This window comes from Dendrobates tinctorius, unplaced genomic scaffold (assembly GCF_039654945.1).
Source record: "Dendrobates tinctorius isolate UK_male_01 unplaced genomic scaffold, ASM3965494v1 ptg000086l, whole genome shotgun sequence".
Classification (NCBI taxonomy): Eukaryota; Metazoa; Chordata; class Amphibia; order Anura; family Dendrobatidae; genus Dendrobates; species Dendrobates tinctorius.
Genome location: NW_027361754.1, coordinates 33,575,959 through 33,589,839, shown reverse-complemented (window position 1 = coordinate 33,589,839; position 13,881 = coordinate 33,575,959). Strand labels below are relative to the sequence as shown.

General features: G+C 46.5%; 1 protein-coding gene across 1 annotated transcript in view; it reads right to left on the bottom strand.

The window, feature by feature from the left end:
* LOC141098060 (G protein-activated inward rectifier potassium channel 4-like) overlaps window positions 1–13,333 on the bottom strand; it is a 28,250-nt gene extending 14,917 nt beyond the window's left edge. Inside the window, exons 1-2 of the mRNA XM_073585645.1 lie at window positions 13,073–13,333; window positions 1,689–2,886 (exon numbers count right to left, since the gene is read on the bottom strand). Coding sequence (XP_073441746.1) covers window positions 1,689–2,886; window positions 13,073–13,288 — 1,414 coding nt within the window. The 5' untranslated portion in view covers window positions 13,289–13,333. The remainder of the gene's footprint in view (window positions 1–1,688; window positions 2,887–13,072) is intronic.
* Window positions 13,334–13,881: the final 548 nt, after the last annotated feature.

Sequence of the window (13,881 nt, the reverse complement as noted above, 5' to 3'; positions counted from 1 at the left end):
TCAGAAAGCTGACGTGCCAACACCAGACTCTCTATTTCTGTTGTATATTGACAGTAAGCTGCTAATCAGTGCTGGAGTCATGGCAGGGCCAGGACGCACGAGAGCTGTAGTCCTGTAGTGATCTCCTGCTAATAAAACACTGATTGTATTGAAACAACAGCATACAGCCTAATAAGTGAATCATCGCTGGAATCAATGTCTCAGCCCCTACCTCATGTTGCCCTCAGATTACATATCAAAAACCTGCTGACAGATTCCCTTTAACTCTGATAGAACAATGCACATATTGTCAAGATAGGTGGCCGCATACGGCGGCATAGCTGCACACATTATAAGCACATAGGCACACCCCTCGCCTCTATTCAATCAATATGACTGTCAATCATGCGTCTCCACAAATTCAAGGGTTTCACTTCAAAGGGACCAATCGGGATTCACAAGATTGAAGCAGTGACGGTACACTAACTTCAGAAAGCTGATCCATTGGGACCAGGTGCCGAAAGCAATCATCCCCCCATGCCAGATAGAAAACCTCCAAATCCACCCATAACTATGGGAACTGAAAACTTTTGTTAATATACATTCACTACAATATATATTCAAGATACAATGAAATTCCACCCATACATGCACTGATTAAAAATAAAAAGAAACAGGTCTGTAAGGTTCCGCACATGTCCAATTCTCATCTGGTTTGTGAATCAGATTTGGTCATTAAAGCCTACAGAGATCCCTGCAATACTGTTGACTTTGTACTTCAGAGTTCCGTCCTAGAATCTTCCATTACATTAAGACCGGGGTCACATCAGAGTACAAAAAAATTCCAACGTTCATCCTGAAAACTGGGACAATTTTTTTCTCACTTGTCATCCGTCTGCTGTCAGTATACAATCTGTGTTTTACTCCGCAATTATTATTCTCAGGACCATTTTCAATTTCCTGTTACAAAATTGCAATTTTTCTGGAAAAATCGGATACCATACTGATGGTCCATATGTCATCTGATTTTTTTTCACACACCCATCTAATTTTGGAGTGAAATCTCATCATGCTGCAATTTTTATCTCACGCCAAACACAGCTGTGAAAGAAAATGCGAACCTGCACTGACTCATTGAAATAATTGGTCCGAGTGCAATCCATTTTTTATTAGACTGCACTCTTCCGAATTATGTGGGTGAGCCCTAACAGTCAATGGATAAAAAAAGTTTGACAGTCTACTTGATTCAGTGAATAAAAGGGATGAGGAAAAATTCTGATGCAAATTGGTTGACACTTAAGAAAAAGTTGTTTTTTTTCTCTCAGACGGTGACACTGTATTGGGTCACGCTCTTTTGTATGGTAACACCCAGTTACCAATTTTTGCATAAATTTCTAAAATGGTCGAACAGAGTGATGTCACAATGTAGATTGTTATTAGGGCTCGATCAGATGTCCGTGCAAATCATTCTGAGATCAGATCATATAGTGGGTGGGTTTCCCAAACTGAGCGTGACAACTTTATAGAAATACATGAAGCTGTCAAGCCTGGATCGGGAGCCCCACGGCCAGTCCATGCATTGAGGCGAAATCTCAGACAAATTTGCATGGACGTCCCAAAGCACCTTCACAGATACTTTTTCACTGGAAATACAGGCATTTAATAAACCAGGCATGTCAGACATGTATCCTCTGTAGCTTGTCTCTTACCTGTGGCTTCAACAATGCCTTCAAGTATTACAATAATTTCAAACTGCTCCCTCTTCAGCGACTCCGCAGACATCTCCCAAAATGGACTGTGGTCATTAATGAAATGACAGATGATCTGAGGTTCCACCAGGAAAAGTCGGTCCTCTCCAGTATCATAACCAAGGTTAATTTCTGATTGCTCCAGTGGAATAAACTCCCCTTCCTTTGTCTGTCGAGATTTGATGAGTTTGGCTCTTATCTTGGCATCTACCATGTGGCTATCGCGTAGATCTCCGATCCTGAACATCAAGCAAAGCTTTTCATCTCTGTGGGACACCACACATTTCTTACTGAAGATCAGGGTCTCGGCTCTCTTTTTGGGCCGTGAAATTTTAACAAACATACAGCCCACCATGAGGGCATCAATCACCGAACCGATTATTGACTGAGCCATGAGCAAAATAACACCCTCGGGGCAATAGGCGGTTACCATCCTGGTGCCATAGCCGATTGTCCGTTGACTTTCCACAGAGAAAAGTAAGGCAGAAAGGAAGGAGTCAACATTGTCAATGCAAGGCTTCCACTCGGGATCCCCAATGTGATTCACGTCATCTCTAATCAAGGCGTCCACAAAATAAATAACCCCAAAACCAACCCATGTGACGATATAACATAACATGAATACAAATATGAACCAACGATACTTTAGATCCACAACCGTGGTGAAAATGTCTGACAAGAACCTCTTCTTTTCCTGTATGCGACCAAGGTTAACCCTACATTTGCCGTCCTTGGTGACGTATCTCTGACGTGTCTGCCGATTAGTGAGGTTGAACAGTTGACGGTCATCGGCCATGAGCTTACATCGCACCCGGTGCGATTTATTGGTGACTGGAGCCGAGACAACACTACGGGTTGGGGTTTTACTTCGGCTTGGGATATTTGGAACACTAAGCGCATGTTTCGTATGCCAATTTGAATTGGCTTCATTTATGGGCGTCTCCGGCTTGGCAGCTCGTTGATAACGAGGTAAGTCTTCAGTATTAATAGTCACACTAGGCCTAGGCTTGGCAATAGGGGGGACAGCACCCGTGTTTGTTTGGTCCACAGCACTGAATCTCCTTAAGTTTGAGATGATGCTGCCTTTCTTGGGTGGAGGGAATTCTGTTTTTTGGTGATAATCTTCACAAGACGTCAAAGACATGACCATTGTTTCAAGCTGTTAGAGAACATGGAAAATTAATAGAAAAATAAGCAAAGACAGATAATGAAACACAAAATTAACTAAAATTAATTGGTTGTGAATGGATAACCCCTCCAATCATGACTTTGCTATGGGCATCTGCTAAAATGGACAACTCACATGCTGAAGAGTAACTAACATGTGAAAAAAAAACTTCTAATATGCCAAAAGTTTTGATCAATGGGACATAGATCTCCCTAAAAAAAAGAGAGAACAGCAGCATTCTATAAGGGCCAGAGTGTATGCAAATTCTGAATACATGAGATCTAAACTGTATGGTTGCTAAATAAAATGTACTTACAAAAATAAACTTGCAAAAATGAAGGTTCTTAGCGCATAAATTGTCCAATTCATGAATGCACATCAACCACGGCAAGATGACACTTCTCTGATGGGTAACTTATCAAACATGCTTCTCCCAGGCTATAAGAGTACATTTTAAATGTGCAGGTAGAAACCCACACTAATTAAAAGCACTCTTGGGCTGACAGGAGGAGTGCAGAGAAGTAGACAGTCAACACCTCCAATAGTGAACTGTAGAAAACAATAACCTGACCAGCGGTCATTGCAGCTTGCACCAATGCACTTTGTATGGAGGTGCTGGTCAGGTTTTTGTTTTCTACTGTTTTCTATTGGAGGTGGTGACCAGCCCAGGAGAGGCATGTTTGATATGTATCAGAGTAGTTACCCATCAGAGAAGTGTCATCTTACCATGGTTGATGGGCACGCACGAATTGGCTAATTTGTGTGCTAAAAACCTTCATTTTTGCAACTTAATTTTTGCATGTACATTTTATTTAGCAATAATACAGTTTATATCTCATGTATTCAGTGTTTGCATATACTTTGGCCCTTATAGAGTGCTGCTGTGCTCTCTTTTTTCTCAGGGAGATCTATGTCCGCCCCATAGATCTTAACAGCTAATTTACATATTAATAAAAAAGCAGATTTTTGTAGAATTAGACATGAGATCGCAGATATCAAGGTATTATTTCATCTAACGTTTTATGACCTACATAGCCATATACACAACTGTAACAACCCTGCTGGCGTCACTGCATGGCCTCCCATCCCCCGCACATCAACTTACTCACTGCTTTGGGTCATGCTGTGAATTATGTCTATTGCCAGCCCTGTGCTCCGTGCCTCTGCTCTTCTATATGTTTCCTGGCTATGTGTGTTTAGGGGGACGGCGCCAGAACTCTCTGGTTCTTATGCAGTCAGGGTGCACCTGTCTAATCTGTCCCTGACCAATCACCTAGAGCCCTTGACTATTTAGTTCCGCCACACCCACTGAAACATTGCCTTTGCAATGTCTAATCTCAGTTAGTATCTTGCTACTGAGGAAGCCAGGCCCTGTCCTGTGTATTTCCTCCTTCTCTGGAGGAATACTTCTTGTCTTGCTCTGTACCTTGTTTGCCTGCCAGGAGGCTGAATATCCTGGCCCTTGAGTCTTGGTCCCAGTACCTTGTCTGTACTCTGTCCTATCTTAGTCTCCCTTTCTCCTTGTCTGTGGCTTCCTTCCCTGCTGTGTCTTTCCTTGTGTCCTCCCTGTCTGTGCATCTGCACCCTTGCAGCTCTGTGTATCTGCACCTTTGCAGCTCTGTCTGTGCATCTGCACCCTTGCAACTCTGTCTGTGCATCTGCACCCTTGCAGCTCTGTCTGTGCATCTGCACCCTTGCAGCTCTGTCTGTGCATCTGCACCCTTGCAGCTCTGTCTGTGCATCTGCACCCTTGCAGCTCTGTTTGTGTATCTGCACCCTTGCAGCTCTGTCTGTGCATCTGCACCCTTGCAGCTCTGCCTGCTCGGCTCCCTAGCCGCTCTGCCTGCTTGGCTCCCTAGCTGCTCTGCCTGCTCGACTCCCTAGCCGCTCTGCCTGCTCGGCTCCCTAGCCGCTCTGCCTGCACGGCTCCCTAGCCGCTCTGCGTGCACAGCTCCCTAGCCGCTCTGCCAGCACGGCTCCCTAGCTGCTCTGCCTGCATGGCTCCCTTGCCGCTCTGCCTCCCTTGCAGCCCAGCCTACCCTGCACTCCTGCGGCTCCGCCTACACCACTCCCTCCTGCCTACACCTGCTGTGTGAACAGGTCCGTACCTGTCCCTTCTCATACCACACCAGTCTGTCCTGTGTCTCCAAGCCGTGCCTGCTTGCCCTGTGTCTCCAAGCCGTGCCTGCTTGCCCTGTGTCTCCAAGCCGTGCCTGCTTGCCCTGTGTCTCCAAGCCGTGCCTGCTTGCCCTGTGTCTCCAAGCCGTGACTGCTTTCCCTGTGTCTCCAAGCCGTGACTGCTTGCCCTGTGTCTCCAAGCCGTGACTGCTTGCCCTGTGTCTCCAAGCTGTGCCTGCTTGCCCTGTGTCTCCAAGCTGTGCCTGCTTGCCCTGTGTCTCCAAGCCGTGCCTGCTTGCCCTGTGTCTACAAGCCGTGACTGCTTTCCCTGTGTCTCTAAGCCGTGACTGCTTGCCCTGTGTCTCCAAGCCGTGACTGCTTGCCCTGTGTCTCCAAGCTGTGCCTGCTTGCCCTGTGTCTCCAAGCCGTGCCTGCTTGCCCTATGTCTCAGCCTGCTTGTCACTCGCACCTGTCCAGGTGTCCTGTTCCCGAGTGGGATCAGCAGCCACAGCCAGACATCACCCTGGAGTGGCACCCGGCAGCTACTTGCCGGACAAGCCTTACCTCACCATCAGAGGCTCCAGTGAAGACAGAGGTAGCTGTCATAGTCATGCCCCTTCCAGGGTAGTCTGGTTTGTGGCACAGTGGGGCCACAACCCCCCGGCTCACGCCATTCAGCAAGGGCGCGAGCGTGACAGTTTGCACAAGCCATGGTCCCCGCTGAGTCCCATGTCCTTCTGCTCGCAGAGCATGATGAGCTCTCTCCCTGCCAGTGTGAGCCACCGGAAGAGTTTGTTCTGCCTTGCGTGGTTCCAATTGTTGAGACTTCTGAACCACTCATAGTCTCCAAGGCCATCTATGAGCAGCTCCTGGTCTATGAAGAGCATGACCCAGCAGACCCGCCTAGGTTCTATGGGGATCCCAAAGAGTGCCAAGGGTTTCTGAAAAAGTGCCTGCACTACATCCTGCAGAATGCAGCTTGTTTCCCCTCTGACCGGGTTAAGGTGGGGTACATCATGTCCTACCTAGCTGGTGATGCCTTGATGTGGATCTATCCCCTTTGGGAAGCAGGGGACCCTGTCATCATGAGCCTGGGGGCCTTCCTGGTGGCCTTCCGTAAAGTGTTCGATATGCCTCGTCCAGCTGCTCCTGAAAAGTCTTCCCCTCCAAGCTTCCAGAGACAGACCAGACAAGAGGAACCTGTGGGTGAAACATCTCAACCACCTATGACCGTCCAGCCATCACCTGTTCCACAGTCTGCCGATGCAGCCTCCCGTGCAAGATCCAAGAGGTCTAAAAAGAAGAAGCGGGCCAAGTTGCAGCCGGAATCTGGCCTCTGCCCTGTGAAGCCTGTACTCCAGAACCCTGGGCCAGTAGAAGAGGCTGCCCCTGGCGAGAGTACTCCCTCTCCATTAAACTCTGTGACTGTTTCTCTGCCTTCAGGGAGCTTTGGTGTGTTTAAGTCGCCAGTCATACGGAGTCAGTGTGTGGTCTCTGTCATACAGCTCCCGAAGCCGGCGTGGGCATTGTCACGAGGTGGCCGAGCCCTACTTGAGAACAGTCTAGTCCTGCACGGACAACTACAGCTCCAGGTCGGAGCCTTATACATGAGGAAATTCATCTTCCACTTGCTGACTGGTATGCCCATGGGTCACTCTGATCCAGAGATTCTAGTACCCGTTTATGTCTGGAAACCTAGCAGGGCACCGCGCTTGAAACAATCTAGTGACAAGAGGTGTCTGGTTCCCTTGCGTCAGAGTCGGTTAGCAAGGTCGCCTTCTTCATCTGGTCTGCTAGTAATCGAGTCAAGGGGTGATGACGTCTCCGAAGAAGGGGAAGCGGTGTCAGTCTCCTCACACGTCTCCAGCGACTATACCAGTGATCTGCTCCCAGGAGCATCCCTGTCTCTTGATTGTCCTCCTCTGGATTACGGGCTGAAGATGGGTCCTAAGTATATGCCTTCAACCCTGTGTGGTCAGTGAGTGAAGATACTGAGACAGAGATTTTCTCGCCCTCTAACCTGGTAGAGGAGGACCAGTTTTTTCAGGGTAACAGGCTGAAGTGGCTCCCTGTATGTATGCCTCCAGCTTCCATTTGGCAGGTGGGTGAAGAGGCCCCGTTTCTCACCAACCGGGAGGAGGAGGTCCAATTTTTCTGGCATATCGGGCTGAAGTCAGTCTCAGTGAAGGTGTCTTCAGTTTCTAGCTGGCCAGCTGATGTAGGGGCGAAGTCTGAAGCTTCCAGGTCCCTGCCTTCTGCCAATCAGGAGGAAGAAGTCCTTGTACCCTCTGTGTTGGAAGCTGTTGGGCACCAAGAAATGTGGCACTCTGGGATTCTTGATAACACACATACTCCACCCTACCTGAAGGATGTCGTGTCAACCTGGACTGTGTGTGGTCCCATAATCCTTCTTCAGGTCATTCTAGCAAGCTTGAGGAAAAGGGGCCGTAAAGGGGGGGTACTGTAACAACCCTGCTGGCGTCACTGCATGGCCTCCCATCCCCCGCACATCAACTTACTCACTGCTCCGGGTCATGCTGTGAATTCTGTCTATTGCCTGCCCTGTGCTCTGTGCCTCTGCTCTTCTGTATGTTTCCTGGCTATGTGTGTATAGGGGGGCAGCGCCTGAACTCTCTGGTTCTAATGCAGTCAGGGTGCACCTGTCTAATCTGTCCCTGACCAATCACCTAGAGCCCTTGACTATTTAGTTCCGCCACACCCACTGAAACATTGCCTGTGCAATGTCTAATCTCAGTTAGTATCTTGCTGCTGAGGAAGCCAGGCCCTGTCCTGTGTATTTCCTCCTTCTCTGGAGGAATACTTCTTGCCTTGCTCTATTCCCTGTCTGCCTGCCAGGAGGCTGAATATCCTGGCCCTTGAGTCTTGGTCCCAGTACCTTGTCTGTACTCTGTCCTACCTTAGTCTCCCTTTCTCCTTGTCTGTGGCTTCCTTCCCTGCTGTGTCTTTCCTTGTGTCCTCCCTGTCTGTGCATCTGCACCCTTGCAGCTCTGTCTGTGCATCTGCACCCTTGCAGCTCTGTCTGTGCATCTGCACTCTTGCAACTCTGTCTGTGCATCTGCACCCTTGCAGCTCTGCCTGCTCGGCTCCTTAGCCACTCTGCCTGCATGACTCCCTAGCCGCTCTGCCTGCTCAGCTCCCTTGCCGCTCTGCCTGCTCGGCTCCCTAGCCACTCTGCCTGCACGGCTCCTTAGCCGCTCTGCCTGCACGGCTCCCTAGCCGCTCTGCCTGCACGGCTCCCTCGCCGCTCTGCCTGCACGGCTCCCTAGCCGCTCTGCATGTTCGGCTCCCTGGCCACTCTGCCTGCTCGGCTCCCTAGCCGCTCTGCCTGCCTGGCTCCCTTGCCGCTCAGCCTGCCCCGCACTCCTGCGGCTCCGCCTACACCACTCCCTCCTGCCTACACCTGCTGTGTGAACAGGTCCCTACCTGTCCCTTCTCATACCATACCAGTCTGTCCTGTATCTCCAAGCTGTGCCTGCTTGCCCTGTGTCTCCAAGCCGTGCCTGCTTGCACTGTGTCTCCAAGCCATGCCTGCTTGCCGTGTGTCTCCAAGCCGTGCCTGCTTGCCCTGTGTCTCAGCCTGCTTGTCACTCGCACCTGTCCAGCTGTCCTGTTCCTGAGTGGGATCAGCAGCCACAGCCAGACACCACCCTGGAGTGGTACCCGGCAGCTACTTGCCACACAAGCCTGACCTCACCATCAGAGGCTCCAGTGAAGACCGAGGTAGCTGCCGTAGTCACGCCCCTTCCAAGGTAGTCTGGTTTGTGGCTCAGTGGGGCCACAACCCCCCGGCTCGTGCCATTCAGCCAAGGCGCGAGCGTGACAACAGCTTAAGAGGGTTGATCCTACTGACAGATGACATTGAACGATTTATTATCAATATTTATTTTGGCAATAAAACTTTCTGTGCCAAATTCCCAACCTAGTCCTTGTTAGGTACAATAGAGTTGTGGACAAATCAATGAGATTTTGCATATATATATATATATATATATATATATATATATATATATAGTGCCTTGCAAAAGTATTTTCAACCTTTTCCCACATAACATGCTTCAAACATAAAGATACCAAATGTAATTTTTTGGTAAAGAATCAACAACAAGTGGGACACAGTTGTGAAGTTGAATGAAATTTATTGGTTATTTTAAATTTTGGTGGAAATTCAAAAACTGAAGTGTGGCATGCAACATTATTCGGCCCCTTTAGCTTAATACTTTGTTACGCCACCTTTTGCTGCGATTACAGCTGAAAGTCACTTGGGTTATGTCTCTATCAGTTTTGTACATCGAGAGACTGAAATTCTTGCCCATTCTTCCTTGGCAAGCAGCTTGAGCTCAATGAGGTTTGATGGAGATCGTTTGTGAACAGCAGTTTTCAGCTCTTTCCACAGATTCTCGATTGGATTCATGTCTGGACTTTGACTTGGCCATTCTAACACCTGGATACGTTTTATTTGTGAAACATTCCATTGTAGATTTTGCTTTATGTTTGGGATCATTGTCTTGTTGGAATACAAATCTCCATCACAGTCTCAGGTCTTTTGCAGACTCCAACAAGTTTACTTCAAGAATGGTCCTGTATTTGGCTCCATCCATCTTCTCATCAAATTTAACCATCTTCCCTGTCCCTGCTGAAGAAAAGCAGACCCAAACCATGATGCTGCCACCACCATGTTTGACAGTGGGGATGGTGTGTTCAGGGTGATGAGCTGTGTTGCCTTTACGCCAAACATATCGTTTGACATTGTTGCCAAAAAGTTCGATTTTGGTTTCATTTGACCAGAGCACCTTCTTCCTCATGTTTGGTGTTTCTCCCAGGTGGCTTGTTGCAAACTTTAAACAACACTTTTTATGGATATCTTTGAGACATGGCTTTCTTCTTGCAACTCTTCCATAAAGGCCAGATTTGTGCAGTGTACGACTGATTGTTGTCCTATGGACAGACTGTCCCACCTCAGCTGTAGATCTCTGCAGTTCATCCAGAGTGATCATGGGCCTCTTAGCTGCATCTCTGATCAGTCTTCTCCTTGTTTGAGATGAAAGTTTAGAGGGACGGCCGGGTCTTGGTTGATTTGCAGTGGTATGATACTCCTTCCATTTCAATATGATCGCTTGCATAGTGCTCCTTGGGATGTGTAAAGTTTTGGAAATCATTTTGTATCCAAATCGAGCTTTAAACTTCTCCACAACAGTATCATGGACCTGCCTGTTGTGTTCCTTGGTCTTTATGATGATCTCTGTGCTTCAAACAGAACCCTGAGACTATCACAGAGCAGGTGCACTTATACGGAGACTTGATTACAGACACGTGGATTATATTTATCATCATTAGTCATTTAGGATAACATTGGATCATTCAGAGCTCCACAATGAACTTCTGGAGTGAGTTTGCTGCACTGAAAGTAAAGGTGCGGAATAATATTGCACACCCCACTTTTCAGTTTTTGCATTTCCACAAAAATTTAAAATAACCATTAAATTTTGTTTAACTTCACAATTGTGTTCCACTTGTTGATTCTTCACCACAAATTTACATTTGGTTTCTTTATTTTTGAAGCATGATATGTGGGCCGAGTACTTTCGCAAGGCACTGTGTATATATATATATATATATATATATATATATATACACAGTACAGACCAAAAGTTTGGACACACCTTCTCATTCAAAGAGTTTTCTTTATTTTCATGACTATGAAAATTGTAGATTCACTCTGAAGGCATCAAAACTATGAATTAACACATGTGGAATTACATAATTAACAAAAAAGTGTGAAACAACTGAAAATATGTCTTATACTCTAGGTTCTTCAAAGAAGCCACTTTTTGCTTTGATTACTGCTTTGCACACTCTTGGCATTCTCTTGATAAGCTTCAAGAGGTAGTCACCGGAAATGGTCTTCCAACAGTCTTGAAGGAGTTCCCAGAGATACTTAGCACTTGTTGGCCCTTTTGCCTTCACTCTGTGGTCCAGTTCACCCCAAACCATCTTGATTGGGTTCAGGTCTGGTGACTGTGGAGGCCAGGTCATCTGGTGTAGCACCTCATCACTCTCCTTCTTGGTCAAATAGCCCTTACACAGCCTGGAGGTGTGTTTGGGGTCATTGTCCTGTTGAAAAATAATTCATTGGTCCAACTAAACGCACACTGGATGGAATAGCATGCCGCTGCAAGATGCTGTGGTAGCCATGCTGGTTCAGTGTGCCTTCAATTTTGAATAAATCCCCAACAGTGTCACCATCACACCTCCTCCTCCATGCTTCACGGTGGGAACTAGGCATGTAGAGTCCATCCGTTCACCTTTTCTGCATCGCACAAAGACACGGTGGTTGGAACCAAAGATCTCAAATCTGGACTCATCAGACCAAAGCACAGACTTCCACTGGTCTAATGTCCATTACTTGTGTTCTTTAGCCCAAACAAGTCTCTTCTGCTTGTTGCCTTTCCTAGCAGCTATTTTACCATGAAGGCCTGCTGCACAAAGTCTCCTCTTAACAGTTGTTGTAGAGATGTGTCTGCTGCTAGAACTCTGTGTGGCATTGACCTGACCTCTAATCTGAGCTGCTATTAACCTGCGATTTCTGAGGCTGGTGACTCGCATGAACTTATCCTCCGCAGCAGAGGTGACTCTTGGTCTTCCTTTCCTAGGGCGGTCCTCATGTGATCCAGTTTGTTTGTAGCGCTTCATGGTTTTTGCCACTGCACTTGGGGACACTTTCAAAGTTTTCCCAATTTTTCGGACTGACTGACCTTCATTTCTTAAAGTAATGACGGCCACTCGTTTTTCTTTACCTAGCGGCTTTTTTCTTGCCATAATACAAATTCTAACAGTCTATTCAGTAGGACTATCAGCTGTGTATCCACCAGACTTCTGCACAACACAACTGATGGCCCCAATCCCATTTATAAGGCAAGAAATCCCACTTATTAAACCTGACAGGGCACACCTGTGAAGTGAAAACCATTTCCGGTTACTACCTCTTGAAGCTCATCAAGAGAATGCCAAGAGTGTGCAAAGCAGTAAATAAAAGCAAAAGGTGGCTACTTTGCAGAACCTAGAATATAAGACATATTTTCAGTTGTTTCACAATTTTTTGTTAATTATATAATTCTAATACAGCACGGCACAGAAAGAGGACTTAAAAATCCTCCAATAGTAGAAAACAGCAATAAAGCAACAAAGTTTACCCGTACAGGCCTCCAGACAAATGCACTATCAGGATGCAGTGGACCCATATAATTAAGATAACACAGGTGGAAAAATACCAATGAAACAACCGCTCGAAGCCTACCAATACATGGAGGGGGCGGTTGCCTGGTATATTGATGCACAAAAAACTTGTAAGCGGCGCTGTTCACACCATGGCCTGCACAGCATCCAGGCCAGCCTAGTAGTGACACCCTTCTATTAGCTCAGGCGGGCTGGTTACGGGCTCACGTATTTTGGCCAAAATACTCCACATTTTTTGTAAATGTGTTTTTTGCACTTTTTATTCAGGGTGCAGTTGGGCCCATTTGGTCTTGTAAACTGCGGTGTCTGTCCCCATGGTATGCATTTTGATAGTACTGGGCCAAGCCCGCCTGAGCTAATAGAAGGGTGTCACTACTAGGCTGGCCTGGATGCTGTGCAGGCCATGGTGTGAACAGCGCCGCATACAAGTTTTTTGTGCATCCATATACCAGGCAATCGCCCCCTCCATGTATTGGTAGGCTGCGAGCGGTTGTTTCATTGGTATTTTTGCACCTGTGTTATCTTAATTATATGGGTCCCCTGCATCCTGATAGTGCATTTGTCTGGAGGCCTGTACGGGTAAACTTTGTTGCTTTATTGCTAATTATATAATTCCACATGTGTTAATTCATAGTTTTGATGCCTTCAGAGTGAATCTACAATTTTCAAAGTCATGAAAATAAAGAAAACTCTTTGAATGAAAAGGTGTGTCCAAACTTTTGGTCTGTACTGTATATATATATATATATTTATATACGGTGTATGTATATATGCTGTATATATTATATATTGGAGTAAAATGTACCTTTTGAGGGAACGTTCCATATCTGTTGTTGTCTGTCGGTGGCCTGGGCAGATAGGCTAACATGTGCTTCGCCGTAGGTGCTTGAGCTGGAGGAATGGAGTTTCTCCTGACTCTTGGGTCATCTACTTTCAGCCTGGATTCATTGATGTTATTTCGCAAACAGGGCCCATTATGCTGATGCAAGTCCATGCTGTTACTGGCAACAGCCAACGCCATTGTGGCTCAGACGATGACCATGTAGGTTTAGGCAAGAACATGGCCCCTTCTGTCTGCGTTCCTGAAATAACAGACAAGAAAAATTATGAATAATACACTATTCAAGTTATATCCAATATTTTCTGTTACATAGAAAAAGACTAAAATACTTGACCCATCTCATGATAAAAAAAAATCCTAATTTCTTAGGAAATCCCAAAATTGTTAAAATAACAGCCCGATAGAAAAAGTAGATAAAAGTAATAAACAAACGATATTGGAAAGACCTACATAACTCTACATATCTAAAAGACAAATTAAACTAAAAAAAAACACATAATATTCATAAAAGCCAAAACATCTGTGCTCCAGCGTCTAAGCCGCCGCTTACTGGATAGAGGGTCTTCATTAACACAGAGCATCGCTCGATAAATGACGCATGCATAATCTATGCGGAAAGAGAACAGGTTTAGGGCCCGGATTATGGAGACCTATAATCCTCAACAAATGAGGCCTGAAGCTCATCAAAAGCTAAGATTACTGTGCAGATAAGGCAGGAAAACCCATGCTGGTGAATGGCCGTCCCCGCACCATCACGCTTTTCTTCTGCACAC